At 45.6% G+C, this 21,107-nt stretch overlaps 1 protein-coding gene across 1 annotated transcript in view; it reads right to left on the reverse strand.

Moving 5' to 3' along the window:
- HEPACAM (hepatic and glial cell adhesion molecule) overlaps window positions 1-21,107 on the reverse strand; it is a 55,902-nt gene that overhangs the window by 21,550 nt on the left and 13,245 nt on the right. The window contains exon 2 of the mRNA XM_084808152.1: window positions 3,055-3,396. Within this exon, the coding sequence (XP_084664278.1) occupies window positions 3,055-3,396 (342 nt within the window). The remainder of the gene's footprint in view (window positions 1-3,054; window positions 3,397-21,107) is intronic.

Here is a 21,107-nt window from a genome sequence, read left to right on the forward strand (position 1 = left end):
CAGTACTGGGGTACAATCTCAAAAACAACAGAATGATCTCAGTATGAATCCAAGGCAAACCATTCAACATCACAGTAATTCAAGTCTATGCCCCAACCACTGAGGCCGAAGAAGCTGAGGTTGATCGGTTCTATGAAGACCTACAACGCCTTCTAGAGCTAACACCAAAAAAAGATGTCCTTTTCATCATAGGGGATTGGAATGCTAAAGTAGGAAGTCAAGAAATCACCGGGATAACAGGCAAGCATGGCCTTGGTGTACAAAATGAAGCAGGACAAAGGCTAATAGAGTTTTGCCAAGAGAACACGCTGATCATAGCAAACACTCTTTTCCAACAGCACAAGAGGCAACTCTACACATGGACATCACCAGATGGTCAATATTGAAATCAGATTGATTACGTCCTTTGCAGCCAAAGATGGAGAAGCTCTATACAGTCAGTAAAAACAAGACCTGGAGCTGACTGTGGCTCAGATCATGAGCTTCTTGTTGCAAAATTTCGGCTTAAATTGAAGAACATAGGGAAAACCACTAAACTATTCGGGTATGACCTAAATCATATCCCTTATGAATATACAGTGGAGGTGAGGAATAGATTTATTTATTTATTTATTTATTTATTAAATTTATTAATCGCCCATTTAAGGGATTAGACCTGATAGACAGAGTGCCTGAGGAACTATGGACAGAGGTCCGTAACGTTGTTCAGGAGGCAGCAACTCAATCCATCCCAAAGAAAAAGAAATGCAAGAAAGCAAAGTGGCTGTCTGATGAGGCTTTACAAGTAGCTGAGGAAAGAAGGGAAGCGAAAAGCAAGGGAGAAAGGTGAAGATATACCCAAATGAATGCAGATTTCCAGAGAATAGCAAGGAGAGACAAGAAGGCCTTCTTAAATGAACAATGCAAAGAAATTGAGCAAAACAATAGAATGGGAAAGACTAGAGATCTTTTCAAGAAAATCAGAGATATCAAGGGAATGTTTTTGTGCCAAGACGGGCATGATAAAGGACAAAGAAGGCAGGGACCTAAAAGAAGCAGATGAGATTAAGAAGAGGTGGCAAGAATACACAGAACTATACAGGAAAGAACTATACAGGAAAGATCTGAATGTCCCTGATAGCCATGATAGTGCGGTCACTGAACTTGAGCCAGACATCCTCGAGAGTGAAGTCAAGTGGGCCTTAGGAAGCATTAGTAACAACAAAGCTAGCGGAGATGACAGTATTGCAGCTGAGCTATTTAAAATCCTAAAAGATGATGCTGTTAAAGTGCTGCACTCAATATGCCAACAAATTTGAAACACTCAACAGTGACCACAAGACTGGAAAAGGTCAGTTTACATTCCAATTCCAAAGAAGGGCAATGCCAAAGAGTGTTCAAACTACCGTACAATTACACTCATTTCACATGCCAGCAAGGTTATGCTCAAAATCCTACAAGCTAGGCTTCAGCAGTATGTGAGCCAAGAACTACCGGAAGTACTAGCGGAGTTTCAAAGAGGCAGAGGAACTAGACATCAGATCGCCAACATTCACTGGATCATTGAGAAAGCAAGAGAATTCCAGATAAACGTCTATTTCTGCTTCACTGACTACGCTAAAGCCTTTGATTGTGTGGATCACAACAAACTGTGGCAAATTCTTAAAGTGATGGGAGTACCAGACCACCTTACCTGTCTCCTGAGAAACCTGTACGAGGGTCAAGAAGCAACAGTAAGAACCAGACATGGAACAACCGATTGGTTCCAAATTGGGAAAGGAGTACGACAAGGCTGCATATTGCTGCCCCGCTTATTTAACTTATATGCAGAGTACATCATGAGAAACGCCGGGTTGGATGAATCACAGGTTGGAATTAAGATTGCTGGGAGAATTATCAACAACCTCAGATATGCAGACGATACCACCCTAATGGCAGAAAGTGGAGAAGATCTAAAGAGCCTCTTGTTGAGGGTGTAAGAGGAGAGTGCAAAAGCTGGTTTGAAACTCAACATTAAAAAAACTAAAATCATGGCATCTGACCCCATCACTTCCTGGCATATAGAAGGGGAAGAAATGGAAGCAGTGACAGATTTTATTTTCTTGGGCTCCAAGATCACCGCAGATGGTGACTGTAGCCATGAAATTAAAAGACGCTTGCTCCTTGGGAGGAAAGCTATGGCAAACTAGACAGCATAGTAAGAAGCAGAGACATCACCTTGCCGACAAAGGTTCGTATAATCAAAGCTATGGTTTTCCCAGTAGTAATGTATGGCTGTGAGAGCTGGACTATAAGGAAGGCTGAGTGCCAAAGAATCGATACTTTCGAACTGTGGTGCTGGAGAAGACTCTTACAAGTCCCCGGGACTGCAAGGAGGTCAAATCAGTCCATCCTAAGGGAAATCAACCCGGACTGCTCATTGCAAGGACAGATACTGAAGCTGAAGCTCCAATATTTTGGCCACCTAATGCGAAGAGAAAACTCCCTGGAAAAGTCCCTGATGCTGGAAAAGACTGAAGGCAAAAGGAGAAGGGGACGGCAGAGGATGAGATGGCTAGATAGCATCACCGATGCAATGAATATGAACTTGAGCACGCTCCGGGAGAGAGCGCAGGACAGGAAGGTCTGGCGTGCTATCGTCCATGGGGTCACGAAGAGTCGGACACGACTTAACGACTGAACAACAACAACAACAACAATACATATCGAGAGACACTGTGGTGTAGTGGACTCCGGAACCCAGGTCTCCCCATCTGGTTTCTAGTCCTCACCCAGCCATGAAACTCACTGGGTGACTTTGAGCCAGTCAGTGGCTCTCAGCCTAACCTACCTCACAGGGTTGTTGTGAGGATAAAATGGAGAGGAAGAGGGCCATGTAAGCTGCTTTGGGTTCCTTGCAAGAGGAAGAAAGGTGGGATATAAATGTAATAATAATTACATATATACATAGCCATCTAAAGGGGGTGGGGACATTAGACCATGAAATGCGGAGTCTAAAATTAAATCACTGAACCACCAACTAAGGACCTCAAAAATAAAGAACAAAAATGTTACTTTTTCCAAGACTGCACTTACCATCCACTGTCAGGTTAATGTTCATCTCCCCAGTAAACGTGTCATCTGTAATGGAGATCTCCACTTCGTACATCCCCTCATCAGACAGCTGCAACTCGTTGATCAGTAGGGATCCATTCTCAAAGATTTTAATCCTATCACGGTACTCTGTACGCAGGTTACCAATGATCCCAGTGCCAATGGACTGCACCACGGTCACGGCCTTGTCACGCTTGACTTGCCATTTGATGACAGGTTTGTCGCTGCTGGTGCTGGTGTATTTCACAGACAGCAGGGCAGGCTTGCCAATGGTACCATTAATTAACAACACTGGGCTGGTGATATTGACTCCCTCAAGCAGATCTAGCGAGAAGAAACCAACAACAACACTTGTCGTTAGCTATAAGGAGTAGATCGCTTAAAGTGGCTAGTACAGCCAAAGCATTGTCCAGAGCTGACAGGGCTAAAACGAAGAGCCTCCCACTGGGTGTATGACTGCCCACCATGTAGGGTGGCCATGTGTCCTCTTTTACAGAGGACTGTCCTCTACTTTGAAGGTATCCTCTATTTGAAGAGCTGTCTGGTTTGGAGATGAAGAACCATCAGAAGGAAGAGCTGGGCCTTGAAGTTGCCCATGAACAGCACCTGGACATCAGACTGAGAGAGGCACACTGGTCACCATCTTCTGCACTCTGTTGAGATGTGATGTATTTCTATTTAAATTACAATAATTATTTTTAAATTTGCATCTATACATATAAATTTGCATATACAAGTTTTATGAAAAATGGTGTCTTCTTTTGTCTGCGTTTTGGGTGGTGCATATCCTCTTTTGGGGACGACTCACTGGTCCTCCTTCTCACCACCACCATTGTTCAGGCCAGAGTGAGAGGCAGGTGAATGAGCAGGTTGCAATGGCGAAGAGGAGGAGCAGGTCCAGGAATCTCTTGTCAGTAGGCCCCCTTCTGGGGTCAGGACCCTCAACCATGCCAGTCCCTCACCCTGACCCTGATGGGGGGGACACTTTTGGCAGCAATAGGGAGCAGAAGTTAACCATTCCATTCCCACACACTGCAGTCCAGATTAAAATCCTCCCACCTGCTATCAATGTTTTAAAACAAAACAAACAAGGACATAGTTGCTCATGACATCCTTTGTGTCACTTCTAGTTTGGCCCTAAGACGTCACTGAGATGCCGTTCGAAGCCAGTAAGGGTCATTACAGACCCTAAATTCCATGACTGCATACATGTACCCTTCTCTTATAAACAATAATGCAATTTCATATTTTAACACTGTACTGGAGTCACTGTCAAATGCATTTCATTAAAAACAAACCAATAACTTAAATGGAGCCTATTTAACCCCAATGTCAGATTAATTTTTTTTAAATGTACAAGTGTAGGAGAGTTGCATTTCTTTTCCCATCAAGATAAAGAGTGTGGAGGAAACAGACCATCTGTCCAGTTCTTGAAACTATCTGTTTTTAGGTTGATTAGCCCCACCAATTGATCAGTTGATTGATTAATTAATTACATTCCAAGTAAAGGTATGCATTTCAATCCTATGCAGAATTACCTGCAAGTAACCTCCCTTGAATACCATGTGACTTCATTCTGAGTAAACATACTTAGGTTTTACACTGAATATTAACTATGTATTGCCTGTTTAATGCAGTTCCATATGAGTGTTGATGATAACCTAACTGGCTTCTTAAAAGGGATTTATAAAACTCCCTGGCAGGGCTCTTAATGTGAGCCTGCAGCAGGATTTTTTCCAGGACAGGGGAAAAGAGGCTGGTAGGCTGGGTTTTGCCTATGGGGAGAGTTCACACAGTTAATTCACTATGCCTGAAAACAACACATCTTAGTTAACACCTACTAAATCATGATTAAAGCTCACAACCCTACTTCTAAATGGCATGAGATAAGGGTAATTGTGATCAGGGCTTCACAGTGGTGATCTTGGGGAAAAACTCAAATCATCTCCCCAGCTTTTGGCAAGAAGGTGATGGGAGATACAGCTCACCTGACCTTTCCTTCCCATGGCACCCAGAAGTTTGAGAATGTGAAGGGATGCTATAGTACCATGTCGTTGACTCAGAAAATGTGTCTCCTAGCAAAGGAATGGGTTCAGCGGCATTTAGACTAACACTGGAACAATGAAGGAGTGTTCTTCAACATTTTTATTATTGACTTGGAGGAGGAGGTGCAGGGAATGCTGATCAAATTTGCAGATGACACAAAATTGGGCGGGATAGCTAATACTTTGGAAGACAGAAACAAAATTCAAAGTGATCTGGATAGACTGGAGAGCTGGGCAGAAAACAACAGAATGACATTTAATAGGGATAAATGCCAAGTTCTGCACCTAGGAAAAAGAAACCAAATGCATAGTTACAAGATGGGGGATACGTGGCTCAACAACACTACAAGCGAGAAGGATCTTGGAATTGTTGTAGATCACAAGCTGAATATGTGATGTGGCTGCAAAAAAGGCAAATGCTATTTTGGGTAGGGATGTCAGAGAATTCCGCCACGGATCTCGGTGAGGCCGAATGCCAGTGCATTCGGCCCCCCGAACTCCGTGGCAGAACGGCCTGCCACCCCCCGTCCCCCCGCGGATCCCCCCCGGGACGAGACTTACCTGGGGTGGATCTTCCAGGCGGCAGCGGCTGCAGCGGCGGTGGCTGCGGCGGCTGGTCTTCTGACCGGCTGCCACCACCGCCATTTGCAGTCTTGTAAAAAAAAAAAAAAAGACATGATAGGCTACGTAAAGATTTACGTAGCCTATCATGGCTGGGTTTAAAAAAAAACAAAAAACGACGTGATAGGCTTCGTAAAGATTTATGTAGCCTATCATGGCTGGGTCTAAAAAAAAAACACAAAACCCCGCATATGCAAATGGCAGTGGCCATAGCCGCTGCCATTTGCATACGCGGTTTTGTTTTTGTTTTTTCCCAGAGCCCTCCACGGCTGGAAATCCAGCTGCAGATGGCTCTGGCCTGGCTGGGCCTGGCCAGCTGCTCCGCGGAGCTGCCGCGGAGCACAGCTGGCCGCGGAGGATTCCGGGGGGGAGGAACGGATCGCCTCCCCCCCATCGAGGATTCCGGGGGGAGGGACAGAACGCCTCCCCCCACCACCATCAACATAATCCGTGGAAAGGTAAGTGACTTTCGTACATCCCTAATTTTGGGCTGCATTAATAGAAGCATAGCTTCCAAATCCCGGGAAGTACTAGTTCGCCTCTACTCAGCATTGGTTAGGCCTCATCCAGAGTACTGTGTCCAGTTCTGGGCATCGCACTTTAAGAAGGATGCAGACAAACTGGAGAGGGTTCAGAGGAGGACAACAAAGGTGATCAGGGGACTGAAAACAAAGCCTTATGAAGAGAGACTGAAAGAACTGGGCATGTTTAGCCTTGAGAAGAGAAGACTGAGGGGAGATAGGATAGCACTCTTCAAGTACTTGAAAGGTTGTCACAGAGAGGAAGGCCAGCATCTCTTCTCGATCATCCCAGAGTGCAGGACACGGAATGATCGGCTCAAGTTACAGGAAGCCAGATTCCGGCTGAACATCAGGAAAAATTTCCTCACTGTTAGAGCAATATGACCATGGAACCAGTGGCTCTCTCACACTGGAGGCATTCAAGATGAGGCTGGACAGCCATCTGTCAGGGATGCTCTGACTTGGGTTCCTGCATTGAGCAGGTAATTGGACTAGATGGCCTTGTAGGCCCCTTCCAACCCTAGTATTCTATGATTCTATGGATGGGGATTCCAAAAAAAGAAAGGTTTCAGCTGGCAAAAAAACAGAACCTTAGCTAAAAAAACAAAAAAGTTTGAAGCTTTTGCTTCTAGCATCAAGAGGCCAAAGGATACCACACATCAGGAAATTTTCCTGCACATGGTCCATGTTCTCTGGAAGTGCCAGCTAGCATACATGCTCTTGTGGAGATGATTGCATTAATTTCATAGGAACATAGGAACCTGCCTTATACTGACTCAGACCATTGTCCATCTGGCCCAGTATTCTCAACACTGACTGCCAGTGGCTCTCCAAGTTTTTGGGCAAGATTCCTTCCGAGCCCTACCTGGTGCAGCCAGGCATTGAACCTGGGACCTTCTGCAAGCAAAGCATGGGCTCTACCATTGAACTATGGTCCTTCTCAGTGTCAAGTGTCTCTTGGTGAAGAGAAAGCTGGGCTACACATTATGCTTACTGCTAAAAGTAGTGATGTGTGAAATCTCTTTGGGATGATTCAAGAAGATCTGGGAGACTGGGACTGGCACTTCAAGATATCCTCCCTCCCAAAAATTGTATGTGTTTTGTTGGAGTGGGGGTGGGGTTCTGATCCCATTTGGGTGGTATGGACTTGTCATGCTCCTGCTAGTGTCATCAGAAGCACATTAGGGTCCAAAGGTTTCCCATGAGCCCTTGAACCTTTCCCCACCCACCCCCTTCCCTGATGGCAGGAAACAGGATATGACTAATTAAGGGGACAACGAAGAGGCAATTCTTTATAAATGACACAGTGAACAGGAAGAAATTAGAGGCAGAAGCTGGAAGGATGAAGCTTCTAATTCAAGGTATAAGAGCCCTGAAAAGTCTTGATCATGCTTTGCCAGTCCACATTGCACAGGCTGGCAATTTCAATTGTGTTTTAAGTGGGGTGGGAGGAATTGCTACAAATAAGGTCTGAAAAAGATGGGAGGCAAACACAGAAAATTTTGGCTTGCAATGGTTTGGCAGCAGCAGCATCTCTGGATTCTCCATAAAAAGTGTGTGAAGAAAGGATGGCACTTCCAGAGTAAATGGCTAATGTGGAAGCCGCCCTAAAGAGGCAAGATTCATTGTGGTTATGATAGTGCTTCAGCATAAAGCAGCACTGCCAGGGAAATTTCATGGGCCTTTCATGGCTCTTGCAAGATACACTCAATTTGTTTGACACAGTCAGAGATTATATACCAATGGGCACTATCCAATGGTGCTCCTACACAGAGTAGACCCATTGAAGTGAATGGGCCTAGTTTATGTAGGACTACCACTGGACACTGCCCATGGTGTGTGAACCAAATTAGCAATGTTTGTTCATTTCTATAGCTTGCAAGATTGTTAAAAGTGTCACTAACGTAACTACTGTTGAGGTTTTTTAAATATATGTTTTATCATGAACCTATTCACACGGTTGTATGTAGAGATGTCGGATAAATCTTTATGAGGGTGGAATTCGATGAGTTTTCCTAGATTCAGCCCCCCGGACTTCATTTCACTTCCCGCTGTGGCACCTGACTCAATCTGCAGCGAGTTGGGCCAGTTCAGGCATTGTGTGCATTTTTCACAGGTCTCACAATTTGCACAAATTTCTGAATATTCTGCACAAATTCGGCCACAATTTGCACAAATTCAGCTGTAATCTGTGCAAATTGCTCAGAAATTTGTGCAAATTGTACAACCTGCATGGGAAAATGTGCAAAAAAGTTCCGGGAGTTCAGAGAAAAGCCTGCAGCTTGGCTCACAAACACAAGTCAAACCATACATGCCGCGGAACCCCATCGAGTCAAAGAAGAACCACATCTCCCAGCAACGAACATCCCTAGCTATGTATTAAACAACTATTTACTTCAACATCTTGCCCCAAAATGGGATAGTTGTGACTGCCCTTCTGTGGGTGCCCTGCCATCTGTAGTGAAGTGGGTGGCAACTGGAGAGAGGGACTTCTCAGGTGTGGCTCCCTACCTATGGAATGCCCTCACCAGGGAGGCTTACTTAGCTCCTACATTAATGTCTTTTCAATGCAAGGCAGGGGGCTTGCTAGACCTAGGACCAAGGCGCACTAGCCCCGAACCCTTTTATCAGGTCCTGGGATCTTTTAACAAGAGCCTTCAATGTCCATTGGTGCTAATGGAAAGATTTTTTTTTCCTCTGCATGATTGCCATGCAAGGAGCAATTTTCAAGGGGGTTTGCAGCTGGGGAGGGAAAGGTTAATCCATCCCTCCCCACATGCTGCAACCCCCCCACCACCACCATGGCAGTTAAGGTTAGGGGCGGGGGGAGAAACACTTTCCATTGGTGCAATGGGAGCTTTCCCCCCCTTCCATTGCAAGCGACTGTGCTTGAAAGGGCTCACGAAAAAAAACCTTACCGGCCCCTCCTTTTTTGTGCATTTTTTCATATCTTTTCACAGCCATTGCAAATTAATTTGATTGAAGAGGAACTACTGATTTAGAATGAACTGGGGTGGGGTGCAAATTAAAGACTTGATTTGATTTGGATGGGAAATTTATGGGCTGGCTTTGCCTACTCCAAAATATAAATAAATCCTAGTAATTATTTCTAAATGTGCATATATAGATATACATCTAGGGATGTTGCAGGAGTCCAAGAGGCAGGTGGAGTCTGGCAGACTCCCCCCCCTTGCTCAGCCTCCCAGACCCCGTTTGCTGAGCCGCCGTGCGGTCCACAAGCGCCCATGAGCCACCCGACCCAACAGCAAGGTGCCATTTTGAAAAAAAAATGGCGGCTCAGTTTTTTCTGTAAATGTAACATTACGTAAATGGAGGCCATAAGAGGCCATTTACGCAGCATTACAGGCGTAAATGGTCAATTTACACCTGAAATGTGTTGTAACTATCCCCTTTACTGCCACCATTTACCCAATATTACATTTATGGAAAAAACATGGTAGCTAGTGAGAGGTTGGACGGCCTCTGGGCACTGGCCGGGTGCCCGTGGACTGCGCGGCAGCTCATTCAGGGAGCCAAACAGGGGTGGGCGGCCAGCAGGTGCTTGGTGCATGTTCAGTGGTGAGGACAGACGTGAATCCGTCCATCCCTATATAAATCAGCATATGTAAATTTTATGCAGATTGGTGTTCTACGGGCCTGGACTCCAAATCTTTTACGTGCTTAGCAATGCTCCTCCTAGTGCCAGGCAATCCCCTCCCCCCCCCAGCTTTTAAATATCTGGGTGTCTCAATTTTACTTTCCCCCCCCTGCTCTTTCATAACACCTCGTCTATCATGATTGTATTGCTTTATTGTTGTTTTTTCCCCCTTTGTAAACAGCCCCTGAATAAGAGTTCTATTAAAGTGTGGTATCTGAATTCAGAAAAATCAAACCAAATAAAAATATCTTCTTGCACAATTCCTGCAGAACAACTGAATTCATCCTGGGACTTGGAGATTTCAGATTCTCCCTACAGCTCTTGAGGCACCTCTTGGGGCTTAAGAAGAGCTGTTTCCTGAAGATGAATTGCTTTCGATGGGGATTCTTGTGGGTTCTGCTCCACAATCTGCTGTCTGGAACGCAGGTTATGTGAACACACAGCCAGGGGCAAAAGAAGACACGTGCCTTTTGGCTGTGAGTTTGGGAGCAAACAAACAGTCAGTATCAGATGGGCCGCCTCCAAAATGGCTTCGGCTGGCAGCCCGGGTGCTGAGATCTAAACAAAACCAGTATTGATATGCAGCGGAGGGGAACATGAATCATCTGCGTGACAATTAAGGGCTAGATTAGGAGCTGCACACAGGAGCACAAGAAAGAGCTTAAACAAGTCCCAAAGTCATGAGACTTATTAGTATGCCAAGATCTCTTTCTCTCTTCCGTACCATTGCCTGATGCAAACAGAAGAGAAAACCTACCATCAAGAATGATTTGACAAACAAACAACTAGTCAAAAGACAAATTTCAGATTTAATTTTATGCACTTGCTGAGCCAACCTGGATGTAACATAGAGGATCCGTGTTCAGATCTTCTGATGTCTTTTTCTGTCCATAAAAGCAGTGATGGTCAGGTGGGGGGGGGGTGCACAGATCAGGGCCATGGCACTTGGAAGATGGGGTTAACCATTTTCTCCCACACCTTTTCCCCAGTGGGTATCCTCCCCACAAACCTGCTATTAGCCTTGGAGTATCTGTCTTTTTTTAATCTTCTACAGCCAATAGCAGCTTGGGTGGAGGGAACAATTTCTATTAGGAAAATGATGAAGGGCAAAGGGTTAACCTCCCTCCCCCAGTGCAAAAGCCCCAATCCAACCCCTCCCCACCTACTTTTAGCCAAAGAAAAACACGTTGGGAGGAACTCCCAGCACATGTCAATTTTGTTTCTTTTCTCTCTTGAGAGCAAAGTGAGCCATTTAACCAACAAGGCAAATATGTAGAATCACTGGCCATTAGGAGTTCAGCAATGTTGCTGATGATTAACAGGATACGTTAATCCCACAGGGTTAACAACTGATCAAAGAAAAATGCAAACACATGCTTTTGTGCTTTTAGGGACGGGACCATAGCTCAGTGGTAGTGCACATGCTTTTAATGCAGAAGGCCCCGGGATCCCTTCTCTTCCTGAGCACTTGGAGAGCCACTGTCCATCAGAGCAGACAAATAGCCTCAGCTAGTTTAGATGGACAAATAGCCTCAACTGGTATAAAGCAGAGTCCTATGTTCCACTTTCTGACTTTAACAGTAGCTTTAGAAATCAGGGTGCACGCACAAACATGCTCCTCAGCTGTTCCCAGCATGATCAACTGGGTGGAAGGGCATGGGGAGATAAATCACCTGGGGAACTGAGGGGTGGCCCATGGGCCACACTTAAGTAAGCCGCGGGCCATATGTGGCCCAAAGGTTGCCTATGTGTGGTCTAAGCAATCACTGCCCTTGTATTCACCTTCCAGAACTGTGTACCAAAAAGTGAAAGAACAGTAGAAAAGCCAAAGGAATGTGGTACACAGACGTTCCTAGGCAACAAGATATTCTGCAAGGACCTGCCAGGAAAGACCTGCCAAGCAACCATTGTGGGCTTCAGTCACCTGCAGAGAGAGAAAGAGTTGCTTTCGTTTGCTTCTCAGTGATAGAGAATCATACAATCAACTAGGGATGGCTGAGAATTCCACCACGGATTTCAGTGAGGCCGAATGCACTGGCATTTGGCCTCCCAAAATCCGTGGCAGAACGGCCCGCCACCCCCACAGATCTCCCCTGGGACAAGACTTACCTGGGGCGGATGTTCTGGACAGCGGTGGCTCCAGTGGCGGCAGAGGCGGCTGTTCTTTCGACCGGTTGCCGTGACTGCCATTTGCAGTCTGGTCTTTCATGTGATTGGCTACGTAAGTCTTTACGTAGCCTATCACGTCTGGGTAAAAAAAAAAAACACGGCGTATGCAAATGGCGGCGGCTACGGCGGCCACCATTTGCGTTCCTTATTTTTCGCCATTTTAGTCTACGTAAATATTTACGTAGACTATTACGGCGGGAAAAAAGGGGAACGCAAATAGCGTAGTGGGCGCAATTTGCGTTCCTTTTGTATTCGCCGTTTTAGCCTACGTAAATATTTATGTAACTAAAAGGGCGAAAAATAAGGAACGCAAATGGCGGCCGCCATAGCCGCCGCCATTTGTGTACGCCTTTTTTTTTTTACCCAGATGTGATAGGCTACGTAAAGACTTACATGGCCTATCACGGCAAAGACCAGACTGCAAATGGCAGCCGCGGTAACCAGTCGAAAGATTTACGTAATTACGTAAATATTTACGTAGGCTAAAACGGCAAATAAAAAAGGAACGTAAATAGCGCCCACTACGCTATTTGCATTCCCCTTTTTTTTCGCCGTAATAGATGCTCCCCCCCTCCCCCCCAAATCCTCGATGGGGGGGAGGCAATCCAGTCCTCCCCGGAATCCTCGACGGCCGGCTCTGCTCCATGGCAGCTCTGTGGAGCAGCCAGCCAGACCAGGGCCGTCCACAGCCGGATTTCCAGCTGCGGACTGGCTGGTGCGGACACAAATGGCAGCCGCCGTAGTGGCCGCCATTTGCATCCAGGCAGGGAGCAGTCATAGGCTACGTAACTCTTTACGTAGCCTATCAGTCTGGGTAAAAAAAAAAACAAAAAAACGGTGTACGCAAATGGCAGCGGCTATGGCAGCCACCATTTGCGTTCCTTATTTTTTGCCATTTTAGTCTACGTAAATATTTACATAGACTAAGATGAAGACAAGAAAGGGGAACGCAAATGGTGGCCGCCGTAGCCGCCGCCATTTGCGTACACCTTTTTTTTGTTTGTTTTTTTACCCAGACATGATAGGCTACGTAAAAAGTTATGTAGCCTATCACGGCTCCCTGCCTGGACACAAATGGCGGCCGCTACGGCGGCTGCCATTTGCGTCCACACCAGCCAGTCCACGGCTGGAAATCTAGCTGCCGACGGCCCTGACCTGACTGGCTGCTCCGCGGAGCTGCCGCGGAGCAGAGCCGGCCGTCAAGGATTCCGGGGGAGAGGACCGGATCGCCTCCCCCCCCATCGAGGATTCGGGGGGGAGGGATGGAGCACCTCCCCCCCACGAACAGAATCCGCAAAAAGGTAAGTCACTTTCGTACATCCCTACAATCAACCTGCAGAGTCTGGCAGGAATCATCCAGTCATACATAATGTCACATACCACTGAACTCATTCAGCAGTCAGTGCCATAACACAGCCTTCCTCAACCTGGCCATGCTCACTGGGGATGATGGGAGTTGTAGTCCAAGACATCTGGAGGGCGCCAGGTTAGCAAAGGCTGCCATAATGACATACAGTAGGCTCAGTTGCAGTTTCCTTTGCATTATCTGCTGGACGAGAGACAGGCATAATTTACCCACAAACTGCTAATAGTGTGGTGATGTGGTCACTAGGGATGGGGGAGAAATTTGTTCATTTTTCCTTTTAATGCAAACTTTACCTAATTTTGCAGTTTCAAAACCAATATGCAAGCCAAAACTCACTTACCCTCCAAAATTCGCAGCTCCCCCAAATTTTGCAGTTGAGTTCTCCAATCAAAATGTGTGTACAAAGATGTGCATATTATGGGAAAGTCCACACAAAAAAGCATAAATTTGTGAAAATAATGTTTTAAAATGCATATATTCAACAATGCATGCATTAGGTAAAATGCACATAAAAATGCACACACATTTTCTTGCAAACACACACACATACAGAGAGAGAGAGAGAGAGAGGAATCAAATGTAAGACTGGGAAATTAGAAACTGAAAGAAACCAGAACTGACAGACTTATCCATCCGTAGGTCACCAGTAGTTGACTTCTGGAGGGGGATTTTGCCATAGTCCGCTGCTGTTATGAATCACACCATCCTCATTTAATTCATTTCTATGATTTTATTTTTTTATTCTTTTGTTTAATAGATCTATGTACCACTCTCCATATTTTAAAATATCTCTAAGTAGTATACAAGAAAATTAAAAACATTAAAATCCTTCATGATATGCATTAAAATATTTCCTTGGAGGAAAGGCACAATATGAATATAACCAATATTGTTAAAATGTAAGAGCTCTGCCCGATGAAACCTATCTGCTGCTCCAGCACCCTGTCTCCATGTTGGCCAACCTGCTGCAAAATCAGGGCACAGAAGCAATAAAACTTCTGTTCTTATTGTCTGAAAAGGCCTTTCAAAGTGATGTCCATTGAAATCAATCAATATCCCTGGAAGAACTTTACATGTCTTTCTCTGTCGTTGCACGAGATGTTCCATTTGCTTAACGCAAATAGATCTGTTTTCTGCTGTGAAAGTTGGAGGGTCTATATACTGTAATGGAGTCGTCTCTCAATGTCCTTTTTCAGTGATTAATGCCGTCCCTTCACACATTGCATAATGCCGCCTGCACCCTTTTTCTCAGGACTCGGACGTTTTTAAAAGCTCTTCGCACCCCTATTAAGGAAGCCTTGGCACTACCTAGGAAGCAATGGCATTCAGTTCCCTCAGTGCAACAGCTATGGAGTGTCCGTGCAGCCAGATCTCGTTTATCAAAATGGAGACGAGATCTGGACAATGTTATGCATTTGGTTTCAGCGGTAAACCTCAGCTTTTACTTCATGGGAAAGGAAGAGTGTCTTAGCTCCGCTGCAGTGGTGTCAAACCTCTTTCAGCCCAAGGGCTGAATTCAGTTTTGGAGAAGCTCTCTAGGGCAGCATTCCAGTGGTGGGTGGAGCTGAAAGCAAACAGGGCAGGGCCAAAAATGGCAGCATATTTTCTCTTAAAGCTCGTACTGCCAGTAACTAACCCTTAGGAGAGGTATTCCAACCTTTTAGATGGGGAAAAGGCCCATGCAAAAGCCAGGAAACCACCAAATGATAGGCGGTTGAGCAAAAGTCAGAGAAGGGGGTGAGGGCTTCTGGGGTAGACCAGAAGGCTAGATTTGACCCGCAGGCCTGAGGTTTAACAATCCTGCCCTACTGGCTCTCCAGGAGAACTATAAACTAACAATGTGACCAACAGCCCAGAAAAATAAGGGAGACAAGACAAGAACCTAAAATTAATTGCTTAATAAAATGTTGGCTTGGCTTGTAAGATAACTTAGGGTTCTGTCTTTCTGCTTAGACAGAAGAAAGTTCTACAACTCCCAGCATTCCCCAGGCATTCAGGGTGAAGCTGGATAGCCATCTGTCAGGGATGCTTTGACTTGGACTCCTGCAATGAGCAGGGGGTTGTACTCGATGGTCTTAAAGGCCCCTTCCAAGCCTACTATTCTATGATTCTATTATTCTGTGGATTTGTATACATCCATAGCAATGAATACATATGAAATACATACAGCTGTCTAGCAATTATACATAGGCTTCAACAAAAGCAGACCAAATATCCAAATAAGTATCCATCTGAAGGTGGCGCCTACATGCCACCCATTCAAATACTGAAAGCACTGTAAGGTCCTCCATCCATTGCATTACAGGACATGAGTGTTTATCCCTCCAGTGTTGTAATATCAGGCTTTTAGCTGTCAAAAGGGTGCGGAGAATCCATTTATGCCGACCATTTGTTAATTTACATGACGCAGGTAAATAATTTAAAAGGGCATGTACATACATGAATATTAAAGAGTGTTCCACTACAAATGTACCTGTGTAATAGCCTTGTCCCAAAAAGAAGCGACTACTGGACCCACAATATAAATACTCAAATAAATGTTCTGGAAGGTCTATAACACATTTAACCAATGGGGTTTTCTTACTCCCATTTGTGTGTTCAGCCATCAGTGGGTGAATTTAATTATTTTTACAGCTGTTTCAGATCAGGCTGATTCCAATATGGTTTGACCCAAGTCACATCTGCCGTGAACTCAACCAGTTGCCATAAAACAAGCCCCTCCCTCTCAGCCTTAGCCCCTCCCTCCATCTACAATGTGGGGTTAATAATCCTCACTTAGTTTACAGGGATGCTGTGGGAATTACAAGATAATGGCAGTGACGTTCTTCGGAAAGAGCTATATGAATGCTAAATATTATTAGTAACCTTCCGGGGGAGTGGTGGTATGCCTGCCTTTGAAGCAGCCTCCTCCAGCCTGGTGGCCTGAACATAAGAAGAGCCATGCTGGATCAAACCAAGGGTCCATCTAGTCTGGCATTCTGTTCACACAGTGGCCAACCAGCTGCCCACAGGAAGCCCACAAGCAGGACATGAGTGCAACAGCACCCTCCCACCCATGCTCCCCAGCAACTGGTGTTCATAGACATACCACCTCTGATACTGGAGGTAGCATAGAGCCATCAGGACTAGTAGCCATTGATAGCCTTCTCCTCCAAGAATTTGTCTAACCCCCTTTTAAAGCCATCCAAATCGGTGGCCATCACTACATCTTGTGGTTGTGAATTCCATAGTTTAACTATGCGCTGTGTGAAGAAGTCCTTCCTTTAATCTGGCCTGAATCTCCCACCAGTCAGCTTCCTGGGATGATCCCCAGGTTCTAGTATTATGAGAGGGAGAAAAATGTCTCCCTATCCACATTCTCTACACCATGCACAATTTTGTATGCCTCCAGATGATTTGGACTACAACTCCCAGAGTTCTTGACCATTTGCCATGCGGGCTGGGGCTGATGAGAGTTGAAGTCTACAACATCTGGAGGACACAAGGTTGAGGAAGACTCCTTGGGGATTGTGGCTGCTGTTTTTAAAGCCAGCATCTTTCTGCAGACCAGTATCTGCTTTCTGCTTTCTGTGAACATAGCCTGGCCTCAAGGCCAGTCAGGTCTGTGTGGCCTCTGATGGCAAGGTACCCTCTGGTGGTGCCCCTTCCTAGGTTGGTGGGGCCCTGACCAAAGGCTTACCTGCTGGCAGTTGTGGGCAGCTATGAGTTGCCTTTAAAAATTTCCCATCGTGCCTTTGATGTAGCATTGCTCCAGGGTGTTATGTGAACAGTAACAAGGCCTGAGCTACATTGGGACAGAGGAAGTGTGGGAAATTTGAAATGGCAGCTCACAGGTGCAGGGTAGGTGCTAGGTTGCAATACTGGGCCTGCCTGAACTTGTTTAGGTTTATGGGGAGGGGGGAAGTGGATGGGTGGTCCTGCCTCACAGCAGGTATACTAGATGTTCTTTTCCTGGGCTTTTCCACTGCTAGGACACTACAAATAGAATCAAAAGCATTTGTTTCTTGAAAGGGGGGTGGGCTGGGGGAGTAGGTGTTGGCAATAGTTCAGGATGACTGTTTAGAAGGCTGGGTTCTTTCAGTACATTTTGTATCCTGGGTATAGTAACTCTCTACAGGAAAGGAGTGGGCCAGGGGAGGGGGAGCGACCCGGTCTCCTAGGCACCAGCTCCAGCTTTTGGGGGGCAGAAAGGAGACTGCTGGGAGTCGAGGACAAAGCTTTCAGTTGTTGGGCTTAGTTCCTTCCTGGCACAAGTTTAAAAGGCCACAGTGTAAGGAACATCGGCATTTGTGATTCTCCAAGCTGCATCAAGGACCTGGCAAACGTAATAATCCACAGCTGGACAAAGGCCGCAGAGATGGCTGAGCCTTCCCAGCCCCAGATAGTGGCACTCACTTCTGGTTTGGCAGAGCTTTACTATAACCCAGAATAGACCTTCTCCTTAGAAATGCACCTGGGTTTTGTGTGTGTGTGTGTGTGTGTGTGTGTGTGTGTTTTGTTTTGGGGTCCACAGCTTTTGGCAATTGCTGCTGAAATTGTCTTATCTCCTAAATCAGAATCAACTAAATCTGAAGGAATTTATACAAGTTCAAACTGCAATCCATTTTGGGGACTCTTGAGGGTCACTTCGTCTACAACCTGAGCCCCTCGGGTTGATGTTGTTCCCACCCCTGACCACTGCATCACAGGCAGTCCAGAGGGGAGTGAGGGGAAGTGAATACACTGACTGAGTTCAGACAACACAATAACCCACACTCAAGGGTTGAGTACAGGTTGAGTGCGGGTTGTTGTTGAACCATGGGTTGTTGTTAAAACGTGGGTTATCATGTTACCTGAACTCAACTATGATAACAAACCACGGTTTGTTAACCGAGAACAACCCACAGTTCACAACCCAATGACAAACCATGGTTCTCTTCATGCGTTGTTTGTGGTTAACAAATCATGGTTTGTTAGTGCAGCTGGGTTCAGAAAACAGATAACCCACATTTCAACAACAACCGATGGTTCAATGACAACCCACACTCAACCCATACCCAACCCTTGGGGTTATCAAGTGGGTTATTGTGTTATCTGAATCCAGTCACAGTGGCCCAGTTCGCATGATCACCATGGGTTGTTTCCCCCTCCAAGCCATGCCACTCTAGTTCGGATGACATGAAAAGCTGTGCCCAGGTGGGTAATTAGGCAAATGGCACCCGGCAAGTGACAGTACACAGTATAGCTTAAATAAGCCATGGTTGCTCGTGTACGCCGTGGTGATCGTGCAAACCAAGTCAGTCAGACAAGTAGCTGGTCCTCCGTCCAGCCACCTGTATCCCCTGTGGTTACTTGGGGGGGAAGGCACTTTTCACATAGAAATTATAACTGAATCATAAACGGAAAATTAAAATGAGGCTGCAATTCTAACTGGATAGCCACTTATACACCACCAAAAAAAAGAGGACAAAGGATACAGGTTTGTAAAAAGAATGTACACATGCTTATTTATATGTAGTGTGCAAGTTTAGAAATGATGACTATGATTTAAATAGAAACACAACACATCTCACCACACTGGGGAAGATTGTGACCTATGTGCCCGCCACTCCATCTGTCCAGGTGCTAATGGTTGATGGACAACTTAATGGCCCCTGCTCTTTCCATTTATGCTTAAAGACATTCTTGCATACTTTTGGAAAAGTTTCAAAACCAGATTTTCAAATTTGGGGTTCAATATTTAATTTGGAGGATGCTTACAAAATTGCTCCTCCAAAACTGCTATAACAACAACAACAACAACAACAATAACAACAACAACAATTTTGCATTGGCAGGAAACCTCCCACCAGTGACAAACTTACTGTTTCTTCAATTGTAACTGCATTTTAGGTCTCATCAAGGCACCCTCATCATCTGAAGTGAGTTGGGTGGCAACTAGGGAAGTGTGTACAAGCAAAACTCAGATTCAGCTAAGTTCTCCCAATTCTACATCAAAGCTCTTTCTATCTTATCAGATTGCAATCTTTGTTTTTGTTTTTCTTTTCACATGATAATGCATGCATATTTTTGTGTGTATTTCTCCAAATGTAGGCATCAACTGTGCATATCTTTGGAATGTACACATTCTTACTACAAGCGACAAGGATCTTGGAATTGTTGTAGATCACAAGCTGAATATGAGTCAACAATGCGATGTGGTTGCAAAAAAAGGAAACGCTATTTTGGGCTGCATTAATAGAAGCATAGCTTCCAAATCACGTGAAGTACTAGTTCCCCTCTACTCAGCACTGGTTAGGCCTCATCTGGAGTTCTGTGTCCAGTTCTGGGCACCGCACTTTAAGACGGATGCAGACAAGCTGGGGAGGGTTCGGAGGAGGGCAACGAAGATGATCAGGGAACTGGAAACAAAGCCCTATGAGGAGAGACTGAAAGAACTGGGCATGTTTAGCCTTGAGAAGAGAAGACTGAGGGGAGATATGATAGCGCTCTTCAAGTACTTGAAAGGTTGTCCCAGAGAGGAAGGCCAGGATCTCTTCTCGATCATCCCAGAGTGCAGGATACAGAATGATGGGCTCAAGTGACAGGAAGCCAGATTCCGGCTGAACATCAGGAAAAACTTCCTGACTGTTAGAGCAATACGACAATGGAACCAATTCCCTAGGGAGGTGGTGGGCTCTCCCACACTGGAGGCACTCAAGACGAGGCTGGACAACCATCTGTCAGGGATGCTTTGACTTGGATTCCTGCATTGAGCAGGGGGTTGGACTCGATTTACTTATTTATTTATTTATTTATTTATTTCTATACCGCCCAATAGCCGAAGCTCTCTGGGCGGTTCACAAAAACTAAAACCAAACAACACACAATAAAACAATTTAAAATATATAGAACATTAAAACCACAATATAACAATACAACCACAATAAAACCTAGCAGCAGTACAGGAGTTTAAAATACAGATTTAAAATAGCAAAGATAAAAATTTAGAAAGCTAAAATGCCTGGGAAAATAAAAAGGTCTTCACCTGGCGCCGAAAGGAGTACAATGTAGGCGCCAGGCGAACCTCACTAGGGAGCTCATTCCAGAGCCGGGGTGCCACAACAGAAAAAGCCCTCCTCCTAGTAGCCACCCGCCTCACTTCCTTTGGCAGGGGCTCACGGAGAAGGGCTGATGATGATGATCTTAAGGTCCGGGCAGGCACATATGGGAGGAGGCGATCCTTCAGGTAACCTGGCCCCAAGCCGTTAAGGGCTTTGAATGTTAACACCAGCACGTTGAATTGGGCCCGGAAATGGACTGGCAGCCAGTGCAGCTGGAAAAGTACTGGCGTAATATGAGCTCGCAGGCCAGTCCCTGTTAACAATCTTGCTGCCCTATTTTGGACCAGCTGAAGTTTCCGGACCGTTTTCAAAGGCAGCCCCACGTATAACGCATTGCAGTAATCCAGACGAGAAGTTATCAGAGCATGGATAACTGTAGCTAGGCTATCTCTGTCCAGATAAGGGCGTAGTTGGTATACCAGCCTAAGCTGATAAAAAGTGCTCCGTGCCACTGAGTTCACCTGTGCCTCAAGTGACAGTTCTGGATCCAAGAGCACCCCCAAACTACGAACCTGATCCTTTAGGGGGAGTGCAACCCCCTCCAGAACAGGTTGATTATCACCTAGCCGGGCA

This window comes from Heloderma suspectum, chromosome 6 (genome assembly GCF_057233095.1).
Source record: "Heloderma suspectum isolate Gila_16-S chromosome 6, 16-S_ref, whole genome shotgun sequence".
NCBI lineage: Eukaryota > Metazoa > Chordata > Lepidosauria > Squamata > Helodermatidae > Heloderma > Heloderma suspectum.